A 27785-nucleotide genomic window follows, 5' to 3' on the forward strand; every position below is an offset into this window, starting at 1 on the left:
TAACCCCAACAATGTTGATAGTGAAGGATTCAGTGATGGTAACACTATTGAATGTCAGACAGTGGTCGTTATATTGTTTCTTATTGGTGATGGTCATAGCCTGGCATTTCTGTGGTGCAAGTATTACCAGCCTGGATATTGTCCATTTCAACCTGGACTGCTTCAATATCTGAGGAGGAACATTGCACAATCATCAGCAAATATCCCTAATTCTAACCTTATGATGGAGGGAAGGTCATTGAATGAAGCAGCATGAGATGCTTAGGCCTAGGATACTACCCTGAAGACAGCCTGCAGAGATGTGAAGGAGCTGAAATAACTGACAACCTTAACCATCTTCCTGCGTGCTAGGTATGATTCCAAATTTGCGCTCTGGTACCCATTGATTCCAGTTTTGATGGTGCTCCTTGATGCCACACTTTGGTGAATGCAGCCTTGATGTCAAGGGCTGTCATTCTTACCTCCCCTCTATAATTCCACTTTTTTGTCCATGTTTGAACCAAGGCTGTAATGAGGTCAGGAGATGTGTGGCCCTGGGGAAGCCAAACTGGGCATGAGTGAGCTGAGCATGTGCTGCTTGTTTACACCTCCAAAACTTTACTGATGATTGACAGTAAACTGATGGGGCAATAATTGACCAGTTTGGATTTGTCCTGCTTTTTATGCACAGGACAAAGCTGGGCAATTTTCCACATTGTTGGATAGATGCCATTGTTATGCCTGTACATGAAGAGATTTATATAAAATAATTTATATAAATTACACATAACATGGGTCCCAGCTCTGATCCTGAAAGAATACCACTGGTCACAGAATTTTGAGTCAGAAAAGCACTCTTCCACAACTAGTTTAATGGCCAAGCCAATTTTTTGTATCCAATTTACAAACTCACTGTAAATCCCATGTGACATAATCTTCTAGACTAACCTACCATGGGGGCCCTTGTCAAATGCTTCAGTAAAGTCTATGCAGATACATTCATTGCCCTATCTTCATCAGTCATAGAGATGTACAGCATGGAAACAGACCCTTCGGTCCAACCCATCCATGCCGACCAGATATCCCAACCCAATCTAGTCCCACCTGCCAGCACCCGGCCCATATCCCTCTAAACCCTTCCTATTCATATACCTATCCAAATGCCTCTTAAATGTTGCAATTGTACCAGCCTCCACCACATCCTCTGGCAGCTCATTCCATACACGTACTACCCTCTGTATGCAAAAGTTGCCCCTTAGGTCTCTTTTATATCTTTCCCCTCTCACCATAAAACTATGCCTTCCCGTTCTGGACTCCCCGACCCCAGGGAAAAGACTTTGTCTGTTTATCCTATCCATGCCCCTCATAATTTTGTAAACCTCTATAAGATCACCCTTCAGCCTCTGACGCTCCAGGGAAAACAGCCCCAGTCTGTTCAGCCTTTCCCTATAGCTCAGATCCTCCAACTCTGGCAACATCCTTGTAAATCTTTTCTGAACCCTTTCAAATTTCACAACATCTTTCCGATAGGAAGGAGACCAGAATTGCACGCAATATTCCAACAGTGGCCTAACCAATGTCCTGTACAGCTGCAACATGACCTCCCAACTCCCGTACTCAATACTCTGACCAATAAACAAAAGCATACCAAATGCCTTCTTCAAAATCCTATCTACCTGCAACTCTACTTTCAAGGAGCTATGAATCTGCGCTCCAAGGTCTCTTTGTTCAGCAACATTCCTTAAGACCTTACTATTAAGTGCATAAGTCCTGCTAAGATTTGCTTTCCCAAAATGCAGCACCTCGCATTTATCTGAATTAAACTCCATCTGCCACTTCTCAGCCCATTAGCCCATCTGGTCCAGATCCTGTTGTAATCTGAGGTAACTCTCTTCGCTGTCCACTACACCTCCAATTTTGGTGTCATCTGCAAACTTACTAACTGTACCTCTTATGCTCACATCCAAATCATTTATGTAAATGACAAAAAGTAGAAGGCCCAGCACCGATCCTTGTGGCACTCCACTCGTCACAGGCCTCCAGTCTGAAAAACAACCCTCCACCACCACCCTCTGTCTTCTACCTTTGAGCCAATTGTGTTTGTTAATGAGACTCTTTCCTCAGTTAAAGCTAATCCATTTCTATACTAAAATTATTAAGATAATATTTCTGGTTAGATTAGTAAAAAAAAAGCAGTCCACGCTGCACAGTAGGGCTCAATCAGTACACATTGAGTGGAGAACAAGTTAGACTTCATAAGGACTGACTCATGCCTGGGAACAGACCTGGGAATGAAGGGTTATATGGGAACAGTGTGATCAACCATGAAAGGTGGAACAGGTTGGAGGGGCCAAATGGCCTACTGCACTCAATTCTTATATTCCTATGGGACATGACCTTGACAGAAAAGGTCATTTTAAAATCAGGAAACAGCTATAAATCTACCCTCAATGTCCTTATGGTTGGTCTCATTTGAAAGATATATGACAGACACATGCCAGATGCGAAACTTTTTATACATGTATAGATGATCTTAGTTCATGTATTGTCTCTTATATTATACATTCATAAGAATCAGTCATCAGTCTTTTTATTCTGATGTCCTGTACTCACATTCATTCTTCAGGTCTTTCTCGGATGCTTTTAATGTAATGTTTTAGGATGAATAAATTTCTACTCAAATTAGGAAAAGTAAACCAAATTCTGTAGCAAACTATTGAATTTTAACTAAATAACTATATTTCAATTGCATATTACTCAAGAACACTAGGGTAGGTTACATTTATGGTTGTTTCCAGTTCAGAAAGCTGCTCTGAAGATGGGCAGCTCAGGAAATTGTGGGCTGAAATGCCTGATTTTCCATCCACTTAAATTAGTGAACAAATAACTCCGGCCATGCAGGCCTGTGATTTCTCTAAAAGCACTCACTGCAAGTGCTGTTCTACACTGAGAGTATCCATCAATGGATCAGCCTTTCGAAGTAGCGCAATTGTGTGTGTGTGTGTGTGCATTTCCATGCTTGTATTAAAAAGAAAATGAAGAGGAATCAATGTCTCATTTTTTTTTCTAGATGAAACCTTTAGTAGAACGGCATTTACCCAATGATGACATGAAAATAATTTACATTTCATCCAGTCCTGAAAATGAATTTATAGAAGATAAACCTATTAAAGAATATACAGAACTGCCCACTTCCTATGAAGTAAGTGTTGTTTCTATTGAACCTAAAAGTAATCTGATGCAACATCCAGGAAAAAATTAATAAGTAGTGAAGTCCAGTTAGTCATGCTTAACTCTTGCCAAACCTGCGTTTTTAAAAGACTATAGGTTGTAAGAAATCTGGATTACTTGAACGGGAGTACTTGACTTGGAAGTATAACAAGCACATAATGTATGATTGCTGTAACCTCATTTAAATCTTTTCGTTTTGTTTGTAAATGGTATTAGAGATGATTGCAAGTAATCCTTAGGCAACTTCATCAGTTCCTTAAAATTACAGCACAGTGAGTTTAGATTTTGGAATGAATTTTCTCAGCCTGTATGAGATAGAATGGCAAATTTGAAGAGGGTGGTGGGAGAGTGGAAATGGGGGCATGTTGAATCTACTGCATGATAAATGCTGTCCTATTAAGGCTCATTTCATTATGCCATTGGCATTTTTGGTAAGCCTAAATCAAACTGTATCCCTTCCCAGCCCCCCAATTCCACACTGCACCAGATGAGTGCAGGCTGCAGACAGTCTCCCAGACTCTGTCTCAAAATTCACCACCATTCCCAGCCTCCTGACTTGCCGGCCTGCAGGTTGGGTTAACAACTCCTGGGAGAGGATGAGTGGCCTGCGACAGCTTAGTCACAAAATTAATGAGGGTTCTTGGATTGGGGATCACAGGAGAAGGGGTATTATATATGGTCATGGTCCTAAAAGAGTTAATGTTGAAGATTGAATTAAGCTCCATACAATGTGATGATATTCAATCTTCAGTGGGCAAATCACTGCTTCCTTGTAGTCTTATAACAGTGTCCTGCCAGCTAATGTAAATTATTTTTATACAACCTGTTAAGGCATTTTATAACACAGGTAGGGTAGGTGGGACTTGAAACTGAACCTTCTGACTTACAAGTAGCTGTAGGGTATCTGTTTTGCGATCAGTAATTTGCTGATATTTAGGTGGTTTGAATCACCCCCAGATCCCTGGTTCTGACACTGGACTTATTTAGGAATGTGAACAGAAGAAGGCAGTAGACAGGTGTTTCAGGAGCAGAAGAATCTCTGCATTTATCAAATACAAAAATAAGTAAGTATATTATAAGAAATGAAAGGCAACAAGCAGTGAATTATCACAGTTGTACAGGACCGTGATTAAATACACTATTAAAACTAAACACACTCTCTGGGTGGTAGCTTTCTGGGATCCGTCTTCTGGTGGTAGCCGTGGAGGTAGTTTTCGACACGGGAGCTATCTGGGATCCTTCTCCGAGTGAAAGCTTTGGGGAATAACTCTCTGGGAGAATTAACACTCTTTCAGATCCCTCTCCTTGGGGTCGCTGCAAGGACACTTTAACTCTGCTGAGATGAGGGCCTGTAATTATACTGATCACTGGTTCCTTATCTTGACGCAAAATCTGTTGTTCCTACAATAGTCTCTTTGTTGTTTCTTTTGAGATGAATTGGTCTTCCTGATTATTAAAGTAGAAGCAAATGTCCTGTGTTTATGTGATTTAAGTTGGAGTTCTTGGAATTTGTGCAGACGGTTACTTTGTTCTTGTAGGGCTTAGGTTTGAAAAGGTTTCCCCAGCTTCCAGACAAACTGTCCCTATGACTGTACATTCCAGCATAGCTCAGCTGCTGGAGACACTGCATCCAAGCTCATTACTTTGAAAAGAAACTCCAACATTCTGATAGAATGATTTGGTGGCGTCGGTGTTGGACTGGGGTGTACAAAGTTAAAAATCACACAACACCAGGTTATAGTCCAACAAGTTTATTTGGAAGCATTAGCTTTCGGAGCGCTGCTAGTGCTTCCATGTAAACCTGTTGGAATATAACCTGGTGTTGTGTGATTTTTAATTCTGATAGAAGTCCAGTAATTTTAGATGGTAGGGAATCTTCTCAAAATGATCGAGACTTTTGCTCAACTCTTCATAGCAACAATACCACAATTCCAGAAAACCCTGAAAATTATGATTATTAATCATCTAACATGCTTGTGAAATTTATGTGTAGTTGCTTTCATGTAGTAAATTGTATGTGTTAAGAACCTCTTATGATGACTCATGAATGGTTGTTTTTCACACTTCTAAACCAAATAAGCCTTTAAACACAGTGAAAGAAAGGGAAATGGTAGTAGCAATCTTCTAATCACAAATAACCCATGTACAGGAAGAGGGTTCAGAGCAAGGGGTAAGGTGGGACCTGTCAGCAAACACATCCCTGCCTCTGTCCAGTTTCTTGAGCAGTCCATCCACCTCAATCCTCTCTCTGAAGTGACAGTTGGTCTGCAGAATTTGACCTATTGGGCATTTATCGTGGCGACAGTCCTGCTTGCAGCTAGGTTAATCCCAGCAGTTGTGGGCTGAATCACTAAAGTTGTTCTTAAGTGGCCACCTAAGAACTTCAACTGGCATTGAAAGCAAGGCTGACAATGGACCTTCCCTCTCAGAACTTAATTTAGAAAGAGAAGGCAACAAATGTTGGTGTTTACAATCCTAGTTGATCATTTTGTGAGTACGTCAATATCCTAAGCACAAAGAAGGTTATTTGTAAAATGATTTAACTATTCTAGTTTTGGAACTAAATGTTCTCTGATTCTATTGGACATTTTCTTCCTCGTGCCTTCATTGAAATTCTATATCTTAAACAACATATTAGATTACTTAGATTACTTACAGTTACGGCCCAACAAGTCCACACTGACCCGCCGAAGTGCACCTACCCAGACCCATTCCCCTACGTTTACCCCTGCACCTAAAATTACGGGCAATTTAGCATGGCCAATTCACCTGACCTGCACATTTTTGGACTGTGGGAGGAAACCGGAGCACCCAGAGGAAACCCATGCAGGCACAGGGAGATTGTGCAAACTCCACACAGTCGCCTGAGGCAGGAATTGAACCCGGGTCTCTGGCGCTGTGAGTCAACAGTGCTAACCACTGTGCCACCGTGCCATGCCGTATGGCTACATTTTGCTTCCTTAGTTAATTCTAAACCCGAGCATTGGGTCCCTCAACATGACTCCATGTTCTCTAAAAAAACTTTAGTTCATCTCAACATAGTACTTAAGACTTGAACATTGACTCACTTCATGCTTCTTTCCAGTGCACTGTTTACAACCATGACATAAATTATGAAATTTCTACGATGCTTAAGTAACACATTAAAATTAGAATTAGGCTTTATTGTTGCATGTTCCTAATGAGTATAGTGAAAAATTTATATGTCATCACTTACAGTGCTGACTTAGGTATGAAGGTACCTAGGTACTGGTTCTTTAGTTGCAATTTTAGACATAACTACAATAGGGACATTTGACATGTGAATTTTGGCTGACACTGCATCCAAGCCCATTACTTTTTATTTGTTGTTATCCTCTGCTCGCCATCTGATTTCTCTCATTCTCTTCCTGGAACTTTGCCTTTCCACCTGTCGTTTATCCTATCATATGTACTTTACGTTGCCAAATTTGCTGCTATTTTTCTACCTCTGACTCTTCCTTATATTATCTCAAGCTGAAATTCCCTGTGACTAAGCCAATAGATGTTTCGTGTCTGTATTTCGTCAGACACTGAAGCTCCTTGATGATACCCTTATGTACATTGTTCTATGCAGCACACCTAAGGTCTGACTTCACCATACTTATTGCTGTACTACTTACATCAAATTTGACTGTCCCTTCAACTCTGCTGACAATCCCTGCCTGTTTTATTTTTGTTCTAAAGTGACTATTAATTTGCAGGTGTCCTACAGGAAGGATACTTGAGCAAAAAAGAAGACATAGTGCATATTTTTAAGATTCATTCATGGGATGTGGCTGTCACTGGCTAAGCCGGCATTTATTGCCTATTCCTAACTCTTCTGCAGAAGGTGATTTTAGGAATATTTTTATTCACTCATGGGATGTGGGCTTCAGTGGCTGGATCAGCCTTAATTGCCCTGGAGGAAGTGGTGGTGATTTGAGAAGGAACACTGATATATTTCCAATTCATGATGTGGAGTCAGTCTTCCCATATATCTGCTACCCTTGTCTTCTTAATGATAGTTGCCTTGGATTTGGAATGTGCTGTCTTAGCAACCGTGAAGTTCTGCTTCGCATCTTGTAGATGGTACACACTACTGGTATTGGAAAGAGTGAATGTTCGAGGAAGTATGCTAAATGGGCAGGTAGCTTTGTCCATAATGGTGGCAAACTTGTTGAGTTTTATTGGAGCTGTATCCATTGAGGCAACCAGGGAGTTTCCTTGACACTTTTGACTTGCATTTTTTGATGGTGGACAGGCTTTGCAAGTCCAAAGGTGAGTTACTTGCTGCTCTTGTAGTCATTTCACCTTCTGATCAGTTGTAACCCCAGGATGTTGATCGTGAGTTTTTCAGTAATTGAATGTCAAGAGTGATTTTTAATTTCACTCTTACTGGATTAGGCCATTAACTGGCACTTTTGTAGCATGAATATTATTTGGCACTTGTCAGCCCAAATTTGGGTATTGTCGAGGTCTTGCTGCATTTCGACATAGACTGCTTCACTATTCAATGAGCTACATACTGTGCTGGACATTGTGCAGTCATCAGCAAGTATCCCTACTTCTGGCAATGAGCTGTTTCTTGAACCACTCCAGTCTTTATAGATAGGGGCACCACAGTCCTGTTAGGCAGGGTGTTTCAGGATTTTGACCCAAGACTCAGAAAGAATGGTATAAAATTTGGTATAAAGGTAGTGAGTGGCTTGGACAGGATTTTGCAGGTGTGGTGTTCCCCTGCCCCTGCGCCAGTTGCGATTGTCCTTCTCAGTGGTGGAGGCATGTGTTTGGTAGGTGGTGTCAGAGCAACTTTGGTGGGTTAATACAGGCATTGTAGCAGTATGAGCTGAGGTTAGAAACAAGAAAGGAGAGGTCACCCTGTTGGGAGTTTTCTATAGACCTCCATATAGTTCCAGAGATATAGCAGAAAGGATAGCAAAGATGATTCTGGATAGGAGTGCGAGAAACAGGATAGTTGTTATGGGGGTCTTGCCAAATATTGACTGGCAACACCATAGTTTGAGTACTTTAGATGGGTCAGTTTTTGTTGAGTGTGTGCAGGAGGGTTTACAGACACAGTATGTAGACAAGCTAACAAGGGACGAGGTCACATTGGATTTGGTACTGGGTAATGAACCCGGCCAGGTGTTAGGTTAGGCTGTAGGTGAGCACTTTGGTGATAGTGACCACAATTTGGTTATGTTTACTTTAGTAATGGAAAGGGATAAGTGTATACCGCAGGGCAAGAGTTATTGCTGGGGGAAAGGCAATGACAATGCGATTAGGCAAGATCTAGGAAGGAAACTGCAGGGGATGGGTACAATTGAAATGTGAAGCTTATTCAAGGAACAGCTGCTGCGTATCCTTGATACATATGTACCTGTCAGGCATGGAGGAAGTGGTCGAGCAAGGGAGCTGTGGTTTTCTAAAGAAGTTGAATCTCTTAATAAGAGGAAAAAGAAGGCTTATGTTAGATGGAGAGGCTAGGAAAAAGGCTCAATTAGGGTGCTTGAGAGTTACAGGTTAGCAGGAAAGACCTAAAGAGAGAACTAAGAAGAGCCAGGAGGGGATATGAAAAGTCGTTGGCAGCTAGGGTCAAGAAAAACCCTAAAGCTTTCTATAGATTCATCAAGAATGAAAGAATGACTAGAGAAAGATTGGGGCCAATCAAGGATAGTAGTGGGAAGTTGTGTGTGCCGTCTAAGGAGATAGGGGAAGCGCTAAATGAATATTTTTTGTCAGTGTTCACACTGGAAAAAGACAATGTTGTAGGGAACAATACTGAGATACAGGCTACTAGACTATACGGGATTGAGGGTCTCAAGGAGAAGGTTTTAGTAATTCTGGAAAGTGTGAAAATATACAAGTCCTCTTGCCAGATGGGATTTATCCTAAGATTCTCTGGGAAGCCAGGGGAGGAGATTGCAGAGCTTTTGGTTTGGATCTTTATATCGTCATTGTCTACTGGGATAGTGCCAGAAGACTGGAGGATAGCAAATGTTCTCCCTTTTCTCAACAAGGGGAGCAGAGACAACCTTGGTAATTATAGACCAGTGAGCCCTACTTCGGTTGTGAGTAAAGTGTTGGAAAAGGTTATAAGAGATAGGATTTATAATCATCTCGAGATGAATAAGCTGATTAGGAATAGTCAACACGGCTTTGTGAAGGGTTAGTCGTGCCTCACAAACCTTATTGACTTCTTTGAGAAGGTGACCAAACAGGTGGATGAGGGTAAAGAGGTTGATGTGGTGTATATGAATTTCACTAAGGCATTTGATAAGGTTCCCCATGGTAGGCTATTGCACAAAGTACGGAGGCATGGGATTGAGAGTGATTTAGCAGTTTGGATCAGAAATTGGCTAGCTGAAAGAAGACAGAGGGTGGTGGTTGATGGGAAATGTTCATCTTGGAGTTCAGTTACAAGTGGTGTGCCACAAGGAACTGTTTTGGGGCCACTGATTAGATTAGATTAGATTCCCTACGGTATGGAAACAGACCCTTCCTTCTGCCCAACAATTCCACACCAACCCTCCAAAGAGTAACCCACCCAGACCCATTCCCCTACCCTATATTTACCCCAGCTAATACACCTGACACTATGCACAATTTAGTATGGCCAATTCACCTGATCTGCACATCTTTAGATTGTGGAAGGAAACTGGAGGAAACCCTCGCAGACACGGGGAGAATGTGCAAACTCCACACAGATGGTTGCTCAAGGTGGGAAGCAAACCTGGATCCCTGGCACTGTGAGGCAGCGGTGCTAACCACTGAGCCAACGTGCTGCCCTGCTGTTTGTCATTTTTATAAATGACCTAGATGAGAGCGTAGAAGGATGAGTTAGTAAATTTGCGGATGACACTAAAGTTGGTGGAATTGTGGATAATACTGAAGGATGTTGCAGATTGAAGAGGAGCATAGATAAGCTGCAGAGCTGGGCTGAGAGGTGGCAAATGGAGTTTAATGTGGAAAAGTGTCAGGTGAGTACTGGGCTAATGGTAAGTTTCTTGGTAGTGTAATTGAGCAGAGAGGTGTCCATGTTCATAGATCCCTGAAAGTTGCCACCCAGATTGATAGGTTGTTAAGAAGGCATATGGTGTGTTAGCTTTTATTGGTAGAGGGATTGAGTTTCGGAGCCAAAAGGTCATACTACAGCTGTACAAAACTCTGGTGCGTCTGCACTTGGAGTATTGCGTACAGTTCTGGTCACTGCAGTATAAGGATGTGGAAGCTTTGGAAAGAGTTCAGAGGTAATTTAGTAAGATGTTACCTGATATGGAGGGAAGGTCTTATGAGGAAAGGCTGAGGGACTTGAGGCTGTTTTCATTAGAGAGAAGGTTGAGAGGTGACTTATTGAGTCATATAAGATAATCAGAGGGTTAGCTAGAGTGGACAAGAGAGATGTTTTCTTCGGATGGTGATGGCTAGCACGAGGAGACATAGCTTTAAATTGAGGGGTGATAGATATAGGATAGATGTCAGAGGTAGTTTCTTTACTTGGAGAGTAGCAGGGGCATGGAACACACTGCCTGCAATAGTAGTAGGCAACTTTAAGGGCATTTAAATGGTCATTGGATAAACATATGGATGAAAATGGAATAGTATAGGTTTGATGGGCTTCAGAACTGAAAAATGTGTTGCTGGAAAAGCGCAGCAGGTCAGACAGCATCCAAGGAGCAGGAGAATCGACATTTCGGGCATAAGCCCTTCTTCAGGCTTATGTCCGAAACATCGATTCTCCTGTTCCTTGGATGCTGCCTGACCTGCTGCACTTTTCCAGCAACGCATTTTTCAGCTCTGATCTCCAGCATCTGCAGTCCTCACTTTCTCCAGTTGATGGGCTTCAGATTGGTTCCACAGGTCGGCATAACATCGAAGGCCGAAAGACCTGTACTGCACTGTAATGTTCTATATTCTATTGTGTAGATAGTGCCTACTGTTTTCGATGCGCAATGGTGGAGGAACTCAATTTGCAGCATCAAATTGGTAACTTTGTCCCCACGTTGTCAAGCTTCATGAGTGTTGCTGGAGATGTGTTCCTTCAGGCAAGAAGTGTATTCAATCACATTCCTGACTTGTGCCTTGTAGATGGTGAACAGAAGATAGGAAGTGAGTTACTGGCTATAGAATTCTAAATCTCTGACTCCGATCTTCTGGCCACAGTATTTAAATGCTTTTATGAAGATGCTGCCTGATGTCAAGAATCATAAATGTACTAAGCTTTGGGCTTGGGATTCTTTTCAAGAGGGACAATTACATGGTAGCTTGATGGAACATCAAAACATAAAATAGGAGATGGGAGTATCTGGATAGGACTAGAAGGAATGAAAGAACATGGGCATGAGAGAAAATGTAAGAAATTTAGCACAGTGAATAGGAGCATTGTCTTCATGTGGAAGGTTAATACTGGAGTAAATGATTGACTTAAACATCGACATCCAACAAAAGGTTAGACAAGTACTTGAAGGAAAGATAAACAAAGGGATATATAAACAGCATGGACCTGAGCTACTTATGTTGAACGCAACCACTAACATCAGGTGGTTGGACTGATCAGCCTGTTCCCATGATATGTTGCTTCCCCCCACTGGGGTAGTGCACTGGAAATCAAGCTCACCCGTACACACATGTACAGACATACACTGACAGGAAGAAAATCAGGAGTGTAATGGGCAGAGGGGAAGACTGGGAAGAAAGTCAAATGGTCCCTGTTCACAGGGTTTGCTGAGATGGTCCTTTTGGACCAGCAGGACATGGTGGTCCTTGATTCTCCTTCTCCAGATGCTTTCACTTGCTTGTAGAACGCTTAGGATGGCTGGTTCACAATTATATAGTCTCTGGTTAAGACCACAGCTTACAGCAACTGCAGAGGCTTAAGGTGATTTTTAATGCAGAGCAGAAATATAGCTATATTTCAGAGATTCAATTGCTTTTGCATATCTTGTTCACACCCCAAGCTGTTCAGTTATCTGGGGTCAATCACATAGTTGTTGGTTGGCAGAAGGCTTTTGTCATTACTACCTGGTTAATAGTTCATAAATCAATCAGCCAGCCAAAACTCCATTTGTTCATAATTCCTTGGCTCTAACTGCTCAAGAACTAGGCTTTCATTATTGCATGAACAAGCAGTTGTGTAACAATATTTACAATAAAGTTACAATTTTAAAAAGTGCAACAATTTTTCAACAAAGCAGTCCTTTTTCCAAACAACAAAATACATGGTTTTTAGTATAACCCACGTAATTTGGTGTAAATGTCTTTGATTTGTGACCATTTTTGACGTCCTTCTAATATCTTATTCTTTGACTCAACATTTTTTCCCTTTGGATAGACCATTGAATGTTTTTCCACATTAACAATGTCAATATGAATTATACTGGCTGTAATAGTTGGAAGATATGAAACTTATCCAAATCTGTGATTTTTGACATGCACTATTATTGTAGCAGCGATCTGAGTTGAAGCACTAGTGAAATAAGAGGCTATCTTTTTCTTGGTACATTTGTGATATGGTAATAATTGTATTTACTTTTGTTGAGGGGACTTAATGGAGTTGTGATGATGTATTTTAAAACAATTGCTACTATGAGCAAAAATTAATCTGTTTTCACCCACCAATACCTCTTTTTAAGCTAAAGAGTTGTTTCTTGCTTTACAGTCACAGACACAAGAGATGAAAATGCTCAAGAGTCAGATTGCCAAATGTCAAGAGAAGCTCCTGGAACTGGATGTAGTACAGAGTAGGTTGCAGGCTTTAGAATGTGCGACAGCTGGAAAAGTAATTATAGATGAGAAGGACTGGAATAACCTGCTGAGCCGTGTTGTGCTGCTAGAAACTCAGCTGTTGCTGCATTCCAGAAAGGTAAGCTAGAGTTTTTTTTGACGTACTTAGTTTGCTAAACAATAAGCTCACAACTCAATTACAGGCAGCATCAGAAGCAAGCCTGATCCTGTTCTTTTCCTGCGTGAATACTCTAACAGTGCTTAATGGTTCATAATCAGGCGTGAGAATCTCTAGCCTCCCATCCTCACCCCACCTTTCCTAGTCCTTCGGGACTGAGTCATAGACTCATTGTGGCCCGATGAATTAAGCTTGCTGAACAGTGACCAAAAAATCAAACCTAGGAAGTATCGGCTATGGTTTCACTTCTCCCTGTGGAAGCAAATTAAGCCACACCAAGAGGCCTCCTTAAAATAGTTACTTCTGACCTTCCAATTTCTTTCCTTTTTTCAAAATATTTCCATTGAATTTCAATCCTCTTGTATCCCACTTTGTACTGTTACTGTAGCCCCTCTTCCACCAGCATCTCTGAAGTTTGTTGTTCTAAATTTTGAATGGAGGAATCCTGTACTTACCATACAGATTCAGGAAGATCAGCACTGTGTGCTGTTGCTGTTATTCATTACAACTGCTCCTTCTTTTCTTGTTACAAATTTCTTCACTTTTTCTTGGAATAGAACAAACAGCTTTTTTTAAAGGGCAAATAAAACGAACCACTTACTGGCAACACTGACATTAAATATGCAGTATAATTTTCTGGAATAAAATATTTATGAAGGGAAAGCAATCTGATGTATTTACTACTTTAGTGTGGCTTTTCAAACCAATGTTCAATTCATTTCAGATTAAGTAATGACTCAGATTTTATGGTAGCAATAGCAGTAAAACAATCAACATTACCATCATTACGGGGTAACTGCCCGGTTCTACCTTCTTCCCAAGATCCACAAGCCTGACCGCCCTGGCCGACCCATTGTCTCAGCATGTTCCTGCCCCAATGAACTCCTCTCTACCTACCTCGACACTGTCCTATCCCCCCAGTCCAGGAACTCCCCACGTACGTTCGAGACACCACCCACACCCTCCACCTCCTCCAAGACTTCGGTTTCCCCAGCCCCCAACGCCTCATCTTCACCATGGATATCCAATCCCTCCACACCCCGATCCGCCATGACCAGGGCCTCCAAGCCCTCCGTTTTTTCCTCTCCAGATGTCCCCAACAGTACCCTTCCACCAACACTCTCATTCATTTGGCCGAACTGGTCCTCACCCTTAACAATTTCTCCTTTGAATCCTCCCACTTCCTCCAGACCAAAGGGGTAACCATGGGCACCCGTATGGGCCCCAGCTATGCCTGTCTCAACGTAGAACAGTTGATCTTCCGTAATTACACCGGCACCACTCCCCACCTCTTCCTCTGCTACATTGATGACTGCATTGGCGCCACGTTGTGCCCCCGCGAGGAGGTTGAGCAATTCATCAACTTCACCAGCACATTCCACCCTGACCTTAAATTTACCTGGACCATCTCTGACACCTCCCTCCCCTTTCTGGACCTCTCCATCTCCATTAATGACGACCGACTTGACACTGACATTTTTTACAAACCCACCGACTCCCACGGCTACCTGGATTATACCTCTTCCCACCCTACCTCTTGCAAAAATGCCATCCCCTATTCCCAATTCCTCTGCTCCGCCGTATCTGCTCCCAGGAGGACCAGTTCCACCACAGAACACACCAGATGGCCTCCTTCTTTAGAGACCGCAATTTCCCTTCCCACGTGGTTAAAGATGTCCTCCAATGCATCTCGTCCACATCCCGCACCTCCGCCCTCAGACCCCACCCCTCCAACCGTAACAGGGACAGAACGCCTCGGTGCTCACTTTCCACCCTACCAACCTTTGCATAAACCAAATCATCTGCTGACATTTCCGCCACCTCCAAAAAGACCCCACTACCAGGGATATATTTCCCTCCCGACCCCTTTCTGCAAAGACCGTTCCCTCCGTGACTACCTGGTCAGGTCCACGCCTCCCTACACCCCACCCTCCCATCCTGGCACCTTCCCCTGCCACCGCAGGAACTGCAAAACCTGCGCCCACACCTCCTCCCTCACCCCTATTCAAGGCCCTAAAGGAGCCTTCCACATCCATCAGAGGTTTATCTGCACATCCATCAATATGATTTATTGTATCCGTTGCTCCTGATGCGGTCTCCTCTACATTGGGGAGACTGGGCGCCTCCCAGCAGAGCGCTTTAGGGAACATCTCCGGAACACCCGCACCAATCAACCACACCGCCCCGTGGCCCAACATTTCGACTCTCCCTCCCACTCTGCCGAGGACATGGAGGTCCTGGGCCTCCTTCACCGCCGCTCCCTCACCACCAGACACCTGGAGGAAGAACGCTTCATCTTCCGCCTCGGAACACTTCAACCCCAGGGCATCAGTGTGGACTTCAACAGTTTCCTCATTTCCCGTTCCCTAACCTCACCCTAGTTCCAAACTTCCAGCTCAGCACTGTCTCCATGACTTGTCCTACCTGCCTATCTCCTTTTCCACCGATCCACTCCACCCTTTCCTCCCTGACCTATCACTTTCATCCCCTCCCCCACTCACCTATTGTACTCTATGCTACTTTCTCCCCACCCCCACCCTCCTCTAGCTTATCTCTCCACGCTTCAGGCTCACTGCCTTTATTCCTGATTAAGGGCTTTTGCCCGAAACGTCGATTTCGCTGCTCCTTGGATGCTGCCTGAACTGCTGTGCTCTTCCAGCACCACTAATCCAGATTACCATCGTTACGCCTCTGGCATCGTCGTTTTTCCACATTAACAATGTCAATATGAATTATACTGGCTGTAATAGTTGGAAGGTATGATTTTTGACATGCACTATTATTGTAGCAGCTATCTTAGTTGAAGCACTGGTGAAATAAGAGGCTATCTTTTTCCTGGTACATTGATATGGTAATAATTGTATTTACTTTTGTTGAGGGGGCTTAATGGAGTTGTGACGATGTATTTTAAAACAATTGCTACTATGAGCAAAAATTAATCTGTTTTCAACCACCAATACCTTTTTTTAAGCTAAAGATTTGTTAAATGTGGGAATCTGAAGGTTGATATCAGTGATTCTGCACTTTCACTGAGGGTGTGCAGCTGGGGCTCCTCTCTACTCACCCTCTGTTCCTCACCTTTTTCAGAGATTATCAAATAATATGCATTATTTGAGAAGGATGAGATTAATTCATGGCTCTTTCGAGAATTGACATGCCCAATTGACTGAATGGCCTCCTTGTGTGCTTTATGAATCTATATAATGGAAAACCATAAAGTGAATGAAATGTTGTGATATATGCGATACACAATGCTTTTTATATCCCATGCTTTTCATCTTTAGAACGATATGTCTTCTGATTCCATCAGTAGGAACGAAGAATATACCTTCTGCCCAAAGACAAGTTGCAATTCTTCAGGTAAACTCATTCTAGTTTGAAGTGTGCAATTAACTTTGCACACAGTTGTCTTTCACAATACATTATTGTTTTAGAAGTTGTACTATATAATGCTGTGCAAAGGATGTTGTATTAGGAGTCACTGAGTAGAGGATATTGTTCCTCTTCGGAAAGAAGATTCTTATACATCTTCCGTAAGTCAAATCCAATAGAATGTTGTCTGGCATCTGGTTTTGATTTTCTTCCCCTTTTTATTGAATATAGTGGCTGAAAATGGGAAGTACCAAGTACAAAATAAAATATAGAAATAAATGGCAATGTGCATACAAATTATAGTAGTGTGTTTCACTGAATCCAAAATCAGGACACAATACTCACTGTTGCATTTGGTATTGTTCATGTGTTCCTTGCTATGCTGATTTGCAATATTGAAAATAAAACAGGAGGTAAAACTGAGCATGTGCAGAGAAGCAGAAAAGAAGTACTAGAGTAGAACATTTAGGATTTAAGTCTAATTGTGTTTTTACCCAAACCTCACCTCAACTGCAGTTCTACCAAGAGGCAAACCAGGAGTAGTGACCCTTATTAGTTTTTCTCTTCTTTTCCGAGCCTTAAAGCTAATGATGGTCAATGTGCCTAGTGGGACCTATCCTCATTCTCCCTTTAGATATGCTGAGGTCCACAAGTATTATATAGGTTTAAGCAATGGACTTGGAATTTCCTGAACATCTGTGTTTACAAACACTCCATGTAATACACTTATTGAATTGAATTAAATTGAATTGAATTAGCTTTATTGTCACATGTACCTACAGTGAAAAGTTTATATTCACTGCATTACAGCGCCATTTTGGGTACAAAGGTACCTTGCTACAGATACTTATGATCAAATACTTAGGAAACCAAAAAAAAATTAGAAACGTAAAGAAATAATTAGTTTAGCATTATACGTCAAAGGAATAAATTGGAAAAATAAAAAAGTGAAAAAGTATAGAATTTCCGACCCAATCCCTGCTGGCACCTAGCCTCAAGGGAGGCTGCCACCTGCACTGAACCCACCAACGTAGGAGTCACCTCACTTTAGGCACTATCTCTTCACCACTGGGCCCACTTTGCTGACGCTGCTGAACAAATACTCACCTCACAACCAAGAGTTCCTGGCTACACTGCCAGGCCAGACCACCACCGGGCCACGAGTCCCACTTTGGTTGCAGATGTCATCTTGTCAGCGCTGTCATCCTGAAGAGGCTGCCGTCCCTGATCACTGAAGGAGCGCTGCTGCAGCAAGCCCTGAACGACATCTCCTTTGCTACCACTGTGCAAGCGCTGGGAGAATAACCTTGCTTTTGCTGCCACAGGCCCCAAATGGCAGGAGAAATGTACTCGCAGCCTCCAGCCTCTTATTGCCTGGGGAGTGTCCTTGCTGCTGCCGTCTCTGATTGCCAGGAGAACATTAACCACATACAATAAGAATGCCATCAATATCGTAATTCACATTTTTTCATACCTAAGTTGAAGGTGATTATAGCTTATTAAAATTTTGCATCTCTTATTGAATTTTTTTTAACCTGAAGCCTAAGGAAATATAAACTTGTTATCATTAAGTTCAGTTTTTAGCTAGTAATTGCAAGAATAATTTGATTTTATCCTAAAAATAGTCATTATCAATGTCTACACAATGTCTGGGAAGAATTGTGGTTTACATCAAAAGATACATTTGTAATTATAATAGTTGTCCTCCAGCTTGCAGTAATTGTTTGCATTGTACCAACATATTTAGATATTCATACTACTTTGAAGTGTCATTCATTTGTCAAACCATGATAAAGTTAGAATTCTGGAGGTAATCCTATTTTACATTACTGTTCAGGAGTTGTCAACCAAAGTTTTCCTGTAAGTATTGGCAAGAGGAATAAGGCATCTCATTTTGGAGCTGAACCAGCAACGTCTGGCGTTCTAAACAATGCCTGCCACACTTTTTTTCTGTGCAGTGTAAATCACAATGTCTGGTATCTGACCTTGCATAGCATGCCGAAAGACAGAGGTTGACCAAAGATGAATACGTCTTTGCAGATAAAGAAACGAGAGTTGAGACGCCAGAGAGTCTTAGCCATCAGTCATCTGGATACAACTCACTGCTATCAGCAGACGAATCGCCCAAAGCAATGAGTAGCAATTCATTATATCTGACAGAAGTTACGAAGGTAAGAAAGATTGGCAAAGGTTTCCTTCAAATCTTTGTAAGGTCTGGGAAACATGCTAATATTACATGCATTTTTATTCAGGCAGTTATGTTCTAAGTGCAACCAGAGCCATATAAGAGCCTGAAATGAATGATCAGGATGAGAAGGGTGAGAAAAGTGCTTAATGCATTTTCATTCAGCCTTGTCTTTTCAACATAAAGGGAAAGAAGTTGCTGGACAATTCAGTTTGACAGCTCAGCTTGACACAGACATAAATAAAGGTAAAATATGATTTCCTGTGACACTGCACACAAGTAGTCGACCAAGGACACGTTTAGGTCAGTAAGGGTTAAAGTACAACAAGATAATTGAACCAAGATGGTAGAGAGAAGAGAAGACAGTTAGGAAAGGGAGGAATAACAGGGTAAGTAGTTTGGAGAGCAAGGAGGGAGACTGAATAGGATGAGGGAAAATGAAGAACGGAAAGGAGTAACACTGAGATAAAGAAGGCAGAGAGAATGCATGAAAAATGAAGATAGAAAAGGAAGAGGAAAAAACATCAAGGGGAAAAACTAGAGGGGATTAATGGATTAATAAGTGAAATGGGAATAGAGTATTGGAGGCGAAGGGGTGACCTGAAAAAGGTTTATAAAATCATGAGGGGCATGGATAGGGTAAATAGGCAAGGTCTTTTTTCCTGGGGTAAAGGAGTCCAAAACTAAAGGGCATAGATTTAAGGTGAGGGGGATAGTTTTAAAAGAGGGCAACTTTTTCTAACAGAGGATGGTGTGTGTATGGAATGAGCTACCAGAGGAAGTGGTGGAGGCTGGTACAATTACAGCAATAAAAGGTATCTGAATGGGTATATGAATAGGAAAGGATTGGAGTGATGTGGGCCTAAGACTGGCAAATGGGACGAGATTTATTTAGGATATTTGTACGGGGTGGACAAGTTGGTCCGATGGGTCTATTTCCTTGTATATCTCAATGGCTGTAAGGGACTAGAATGGTTGGAGCCTTGGATTAGTTAAAAAATGATGTTTATGTCCAGTGTCCGTGCTTTGCAAGGTCCCAAATAGTGTTGCAATGTAGGTTTGTTGTAAATGTCACAACATCTTCATATATCAATAATTTTTGTCATAGTTAAATTAAAGCTATTTGCTGTACTCTGAACCTCTCCGGTTCTAACTACAAATGTCTCTCAAATCCTTTCCTCAGAGGTGGAAGAAGCAATCCCTTAGCCTGATAAGGCTGGATCTTCCCCACTCCTACTGCCACTTCTTGTTGCCAAAGCTGTTGAGAAAGATCCTGACTTGACCACCCTTGCACTGCTGAAACAGTCTGGTGTCCATACTCTTGATTTGCAGTTACCAGAATTGTTAGTATTTCTGATATGTTTTCACATCAAGCTCAAACAGTCCCTTATGACTTCAGTTCAATATAATTGTCTGATTACCTAACTGTCCTGTGCCACCACTGCTGTGTTCACACCAGGATATCTCATGCCTCTGATAGAGGGAGAGATCTGAACTTTGCATCTTTTTCTTCTCTTTGGTACCTTTTTGAATCGTAGTTTTCTAGGAGCAGAATTTAGGAAAATTCTCACAGCACCATACACTTGCGATCAAATCTTTTCATCCCAAGAACCAGCAAGGAAGGTGGCAGGAGGTGGGGGGAGATTTGATTGGGTTGCCACTGGGTCGATATCAGCCACGTCAGAAATTAAGTCTGGATAGAAAGCCCCGAACTTGACTTCCTTCCAAACTTCACTGAACTTTGACCTATATTAAGTAGTTCAGCTGCTGATTGACAGATAGTAAAAAAAACTTCCTATGTTTGTGTGCATGTTTGAGTTTCACAGATTGTTTCAAGTAAAGTAACATGAGGTTTAACAGTGAAATTTCTGTGTTGAATGTGCTACTGAGAACTATTACATCACAATTCTTACTGGTAGTTGGCCTTTCTCAAGTGAGCGTCACATTAGTTGATGTGTAATAGTTGGAGACAATAATCCTGACAGATGTTAAATACATGTTCTTTGGCTGTTTTTAGCCTTCCCTTTTTATTTCTGTAAACACCCTCAACCTTAAGTGAATCTACAGTTATAATTATTAAAAAACTGGACATTCTTTGTAATGCAGTATGTCACATGTTGTTTATTTATTGTGTATTCCATATTGAGTGTTAAGTGCTACTTCAAAGTCAAAGTGGCCTGTCTCATTCCAAGTTACAGTGTATCAGCTTTCATCAGTATTTCTCTGGCAAAGAAAAAGAAAAGTTATTTATTTGATATGAACAACTTACTTATCCCTGTTTTAAAAATTCTCCATACGTTCAAGATATGACTCAATCAGCCTTTGAAAGGCCATCTTTTCATGCTTATCTCATCTCAGTTTAAAGAAGACTGTTTGTAATGTGCACGAAAACCACAAAGAACTGAGAGCTGTTAAAACAGGATCATTAAACACATTAAAATATAGATGCACTTTTAATAAGTAAGGGAATCAATAGTTTAGAGAAAAGGCAGGAAAGTGATTTGAGGATTATCAGGTCAGCCATGATTTTATTGAGTGGGGGAGCAAACCCAATAGGCCGAACAGCCTTGTTCTGCTCCTACATGTTATGAAGAACATTACAAACGTATCATTTGCACTCTCCTCAAGCAGTTAATACCTTGCCACCAACTCTTAGTGATTTCCTCTAAATCTCTCTGACCCTTTACACTTCCTATTTCTCATAGTTTAGATAATAATCCATTCAATATTAGGACCAAAGTGGATGAACTTACATTTCTCCACGTTGAAGTTTACCTGGCATTGCTTTGCATGCTCCTATGTAGCAGTGTTCCTTTACAATTTTCTCTTTCTTGCTACACTACTCTGTCACCTTAGTATAATTAACAAACCTGTATCTCTGTCCCTTAATAATTTGTATAAAAATACATTGAAAGGCTGGGACTCCAATACACATTCCTAGAGGACATTAATAGACACAATGAGTCAATTTGAATACACTCCAGTTATCCTATTCTCTGTCTCAATCCCTACCAATATCAAAGGGTTGCTATCAATTGCAGATGCTTTTGTTGTTGCACCAAATGGAGAGTTGTTATAAACAAGAATCTTCAGATGTATGTCAATCTATGCAACCTCGAGATGGAAAATGCACATTAGTAAACTCATTTGGGTATTTCTGCTTGAGCTAACACTTTTTGCAATTGATTTGTTGCGCTACCCAGTAAACTGCCTTTGAGAGCTTCATTAACCTGAGAAGAATTTCCAGGCCCTATTACATTTTCAAAATGGAATAGAGTTTTACTGGAAAATAAGCTACTGTAAGTAAAAGCAATTTTCTGTTTTTCTAATATATGGAGCCCTCAAATAAAAGTTTCCATTTCTGTTGATGTAGTAATGGAGGTAATTCCACATGATCTAGAGGGCTGCCTTATTGAGAGCTTGGGAGGAGGTGACCAGCAGTGTAAATGCTGCCTCCAGCATTTAACCTCTTTGATTATTGTAATTCACCCTAATTCAGATATGTACAGAGGATGCCAAGGAACATTAACTAGTTCATCATCTCATCCCTAATGACCAACAAATGAACACACCCATTGTGATATGGAAAGTTCTATTCACTCAAAAACAACAGGAGATTCCTCAAGAGAATGCAATCCTGGGAGACTTGGATTTTGTTGCAAGGCATGCTGGAGAATCTCTGCATAGAAAAGTATTAGAACCATTCCTCCTTTTATTTATCAAAGTTATTAGTGAAAGGAATGGAAACCTGGAAGATTTTTTGGGGTACGGTCATATTTTAAAGGCGATACTGTTTAGCTATGAGCTTAAGGCCATGAACTGCTAGCTCAAAAAGCAGTTATAAGTAGTCTGAAGAAAAGATAATTACAAAAACAAGTGAGTTAGTCTATGAAAGGGATGACGCATATAATTTATTATTATTTTCCTGTTTTCAAGAAGAAAAGGGAATTTGAGGCCAGTAAGTGGAATTGCTTTGATGTTTACTTTTATTTTCTATCAGTGAAGTAAAGCTGCTTAATGACCTTGCCTCACCAAATATTTCTGTTTAGCTCCCAAAAATGGAAATGTACATATGAGAGCAATACAAAAGGGATATCAAGTTCTAATCACAAGTAAGGTTGTGGGGGAGTGATGGATAAGGTGAAAGTCTCCTATTTTTATATCTCTGTGTTGCACTATCATACAATTGGGAATTGAGCAATGCAGGCACTCTCGTGATATATAACACTCAGGGTTCTTACTAAAGTGTCTAATCCCTGCTTACCCCTATTTCTAATTCTAATATGTTATATATTATTGAACATGATAAAGCTAATTTTGTATCACCATAAAACACACGGTATTTGTTTGATCTAATTGTGTCTGTCATTTATATATGTTTATGACAAATATTTGCATTTAATTATTTGAGGATATCTTGCATTTTACAGACACAGACAATGAAACATAAGGTTGAAAGGATAAGCAAAATGTGAGTGTTTTCCTTTTATTACTGAAATAATTAAAGACGCTAATTTTATATTGTATTCAACATCTATACCATCATAAGTTTGCTCACATATTTTAGAAAATATTATAGCAATTATGAAATGTTATCATCATATTTTCCCTATATTATAAAAGCCACACTTCGAAAGGCTGAATTAATTTTGGGGATTTTTTGAGGCCAAACTATATAAATGTAACTTATTTCTTTCTACTTTGTTATTTCCTTATGTTCCCAACTTTTTTTTTTCGCTCTACCGCCTTTCTTTATATTGTTTCTTCTCTGCCTTTCTATCAAAAAGTGTGTTGAGTTAAAATCAAATTCTTAGCTTTGATGGATAAATAAATGATAGTCATTCCATCAGGGAAGATTACTTGCGTCACTGCTCCTATTGCAGTGATTCGCAGGAGAAGCCTGATTGCTGAGTTTATTTTCTGGGGCATCTTCTCCATTTTTCTAATTGGTAATTATTGCTCTCAAATCTCACGTCCATAAAAAAGTGGTCATTTTTGATCAGATGTGTTGTTACAGATTTGAAATCCTTCTCTGGGGATTTATGAAGTCGGTTATAACAAACTTTTTTCAGCATTTTCTTTGCTCTTAGTCCACAAATTTCTCATTCCTTTTCAATGGTGCCATTTGACTGCTAATCTGTTTTAGTAGAATTAACTCCAGCAGTTTAACTCTCACCATGAATACAACCACACGTCATGTAATCCTGACATCAGGGAGTTGGTAACTATATCATCTAGGTATCAGAGAAACCTGGCTAGCCAATGTCTGTAATCATATATGACATACTGTTAAACAATACTTTTAACAGTGGGTGGCACGGTGGCTCACTGCCTCACAGCACCAAGGACCTGTGTTCAATTCCCACCTCTGGCAACTGTGTGTGTGGAGTTTGCACATTCTCCCCATGTCTGCGTGGGTTTCCTCCGGGTACTCCGGTTTCCTCCCATAGTCCAAAGATGTGCAGGTTAGGCGAAGTGGCCATGCTAAATTGCCCGTAGTGTTAGATGGATTAGTCAGGGGTAAATAAAGGGGGCGGGTTTCTCTTCAGAGGGTCGGTGTGGACTTGTTGGGTTGAAAGGCCTGTTTCCACACTGTAGGTATCTAATCTAATCTAACAGACAAAAATGTTCCAAGATATATCACTTTAACATAAAAAGGGCACTTTTGTTTTTTTCTACTTTTCTTTCTTTTTCAAGGTAAATAAAATTATTTTGAAGCATATAGAAAATGTCAGGTACAATTTTGTAAATCTGTTTCCAGCTACCGGGTGGCGCAGATTTCCAGACAGACATGTGATGTTACTGCATGATTTGTTTCAGCACAGCACCGCACTGTGGAAGAAACTGAAAACTACAACAGTAATTGTTTGTAAACTCCACTTGAGTAAACTGAGTGCAGTTTTTGATCAGTTTATGGATTGATTAAGCGAGTGGTTATGAGAAGAAAAAATTGGCATTGTAAAATCGTGCAACTGCATTAACGATTGACCTTTTATAGCACCCTGGATAATTGTCAACCATTTTCCTAGACTTTTGTGATAAAATTTGAACGATGTACGTTTTAGAACCTTTAGGATAAATAATGTTCTATAACTACAGAATTTGATTCTTGCTGACTTATGAGTTATTTGTTAAAAATAGTAGTAAATAAGTGTCAACATGGTATTGTTGCCTATAAGTCAATAGGTTGTGTGTTCAAATCCCACTTCAGAGTTTGAGCACAAAAGTTGCTGAAGAAGGGTTACACCCAAAACGTTGACTTCTCCACCTTCTGATGCTGTCTGGCTTGCTGTGTTCTTTCAGCATCCTGCTTGTCTACCACAAAAAATGAGGCTGACATCCAGTAATGGGGGCAATCCACTGTCAGGACTGCGTTCTCTCAGATGATAAATTAAACCAAGGCCCTGTCTGTCCATTCAGATGGAAGTAACAGATCTCACGACACAATTGTAAAGAGCAGGGAATTATCCCACAACCAGCATTACAGAAACAAATGATCTTGTTGTTATCACCTTGCTGTTTGTGAGAGATTATTATACTGTTGTGTTTCTTACATGGCAACAGCCCGTAAACTTTAAAACTGCTTCCATTACTTTAAAGTGCTTTGGGACATTCTGAGATTGTGAATGCTTTGTATAGATGCAACTTGTTCATTCCTTCCGTCGTTCCTTGTTAAATACTTGTAGTTTTGTTTGTTTCAAAAATAATTTGATCTCATCATATTTTAAAGTATCCAGAATCTCAAGAGTAGCAGAGAAAAGTTAATAATTAATCATATTTATTATCCTTCAGGATTGAAGAAACTACAGAATTACTTAAGTGTACAGAAGGTTCAGCTGACACTAATGTGCCAGGTTGTTTTCTATCACAAAGACAAAGTACTGCAGATGCTGGAAATCTGTAATAAAGATGGAAGTTGAAAAGGATCAGCAGGCCCCGGCAACATCTGTCAAAAAAGAAAAAGATTCAAGTTTCAGGTCCATGAGCTTTCATCAACAATGGTGCCGATCACTGCGTTTTGTCAGTTTTGTTTATAAATTATAGTATTTGTAGTGATAAAAATGAGAGTATATTTTTGCAATATTTTAATGTAGTTGAATGTTTAGCTTCTTCACCAACACTGAAATTCTTATGAGCTAAGTAAATTTAATACTGTTGTAGAGGGGTAATTCCAAACTATCAGAAGTTGCAACAGCTTACGTCTGTGTTAAGGGCAAGCAATGTGAAGAGATTAAATGTTTAAACTTTTCAAAATTATCTGATATGAATAAAGATTATATTTCAATATGTGTAGGTTATGTTTTTGTACCAGGAACATCATGTATAGCTGGCACCATTTGGTATTGAATTATTACACAACCAGAAGTAATGAACTACAGATTAACTTGTATCCTTCACAAATTAGTGTTGCCTTTTATTTCCCCTTTTGTGTTGTCTCCTCTTTGCTTGATATTTGCATTAGAATTTTTGGTTAACTATTGATCAAATGGAAGACCTTACAGTAGTCTTATCTGCTCGCAACATACAGAAGTGGAAACAAACAAATTTAACCTTAACCATTAAGAAACTCAAACAATGTTTTTTTTTCACTGAATTGTTTCAGCCTTTGCTCAGTGGTAATGCTCTCTGTGCAGCATTTGATCTTAAAAAGGAGGCTGTACTTGCCTTTTCAGGTGGGTGTGAAAGACCCCATAACTGTATTTCAAATTGATCTGGTGCCCTAGCTAACATTGATCCCTCAACCAACATCAGTAAATTTGTTTATCTCATTACTGGGCTCACAAGTTTGCTGCTATGTAACAACAGTTGACGACATTTCAAAACAGGAATTATTTGGAATAGCCTGGTGGTGTAAGAGTTGCTACTCAATTGATATCATATTATTAGTTTCTATTATTATCAAAGTAAACAATTAATGATTTTAAACATAATGTGCTGCTAGTTTAAAAATGAATAGTTGCACCACCAACAAATATTTTTTAAATATTGTCTTTGCAAACCCTTGGATGGAAAACTTTATGCAGGAATGAAAAGGTCATAACTTCCCTTTACTCCTGTCTTAGTATATTATTGAATTGTTATTGGAAGCGACAAAGGAAACCTTTTTTATGAAATGACTGAGTCTGTTCTTCAAGTCACTAGAAGCTACCGATTGAAGCATTGTTAGATTTAGTTTTAAAGTGAAGCAAACGGTAAGTTTAAAGGTGGACAATGATTCGGAAATGAATGATCATATCAGTAATTAAAAGCTTGAATTTGCGCAGCATCGTTAATGCAGAGAAAAGTCGCATCAACGAAATGTAATCAGACAAAAATGAATACCAGAGCAAAGCAGCAGGGTGTGACCGAAACCATAGTCAAGAAGGTGGATTTTAAGAGTTTTTATAAAACTGGAGCAAGCATTTGTAAGAAAATTCAAATTGTGGGATTGTGATACAGCAGCCAATAGTAAGAAAAAAAGGAGAGTAGGTTACAGAAGAGTCGAGAGTGTGGTGTTGGAAAAGCACAGCAGGTCAGGCAGCATCCGAGAAGCAGGAGAATTGATGTTTCAGGCATAAGCCCTTCATCAGAAATTAGGCTTGTGGGTCAGGGCTGAGAGATAAATGGGAGGGGGTGGGGAGGTAGCTAGGACAGTGATAAGTGGATGAAGGTGAGGGAGAAGGTGATAGGTCAGAGGGGGCAGTGATGGGTCTTTGAGGGCAGTACCGAGTTGGAGGCTTGGGACTGGAATAATGTGGGAGATGGGGGCAGTGATGGGTCTTTGAGGGCAGTACCAAGTTGGAGGCTTGGGACTGGAATAATGTGGGAGATGGGGAAATGAGGAAGCTGTTGAAATCCACATTTATCCGGTGCGGTTGCAGGGTCCCAAGGTGGAATATGAGGGGTTCCTCCTCCAGGCGTCAGGTGATAACGATTTGGCAGGGAGGAGGCCCAGAACCTGCATGTCCTTGACTGAGTGGGAGGGGGAGTTGAAGTGTTCAGCCACGGGGCGATGGGGTTGGTGGGTGCAGGTGTCCCAGAGATGGTCCCTAAAGTGATCTGCAAGAAGCCATCCTGTCTCCCCGATGTAGAGGAGACCACACCGGGCTACAGAAGAGGTGAGATTAGTAGTGGTAT

At 40.7% G+C, this 27785-nt stretch overlaps 1 protein-coding gene across 5 annotated transcripts in view; it reads left to right on the plus strand.

The window, feature by feature from the left end:
* cep44 (centrosomal protein 44) overlaps positions 1–25953 on the plus strand; it is an 80939-nt gene extending 54986 nt beyond the window's left edge. For 4 of the 5 annotated variants that reach the window (XM_072594574.1, XM_072594573.1, XM_072594575.1 and 1 more), the window contains 6 exons: positions 3050–3181; positions 12869–13072; positions 16396–16471; positions 18524–18654; positions 23099–23139; positions 25461–25953. In XM_072594574.1, the coding sequence (XP_072450675.1) occupies positions 3050–3181; positions 12869–13072; positions 16396–16471; positions 18524–18654; positions 23099–23139; positions 25461–25572 (696 nt within the window). In that variant the 3' untranslated portion in view covers positions 25573–25953. The remainder of the gene's footprint in view (positions 1–3049; positions 3182–12868; positions 13073–16395; positions 16472–18523; positions 18655–23098; positions 23140–25460) is intronic. The other variant, XM_072594572.1, reaches the window with a different exon arrangement.
* Positions 25954–27785: the final 1832 nt, after the last annotated feature.

This window comes from Chiloscyllium punctatum, chromosome 2 (genome assembly GCF_047496795.1).
Source record: "Chiloscyllium punctatum isolate Juve2018m chromosome 2, sChiPun1.3, whole genome shotgun sequence".
Lineage (NCBI taxonomy): Eukaryota > Metazoa > Chordata > Chondrichthyes > Orectolobiformes > Hemiscylliidae > Chiloscyllium > Chiloscyllium punctatum.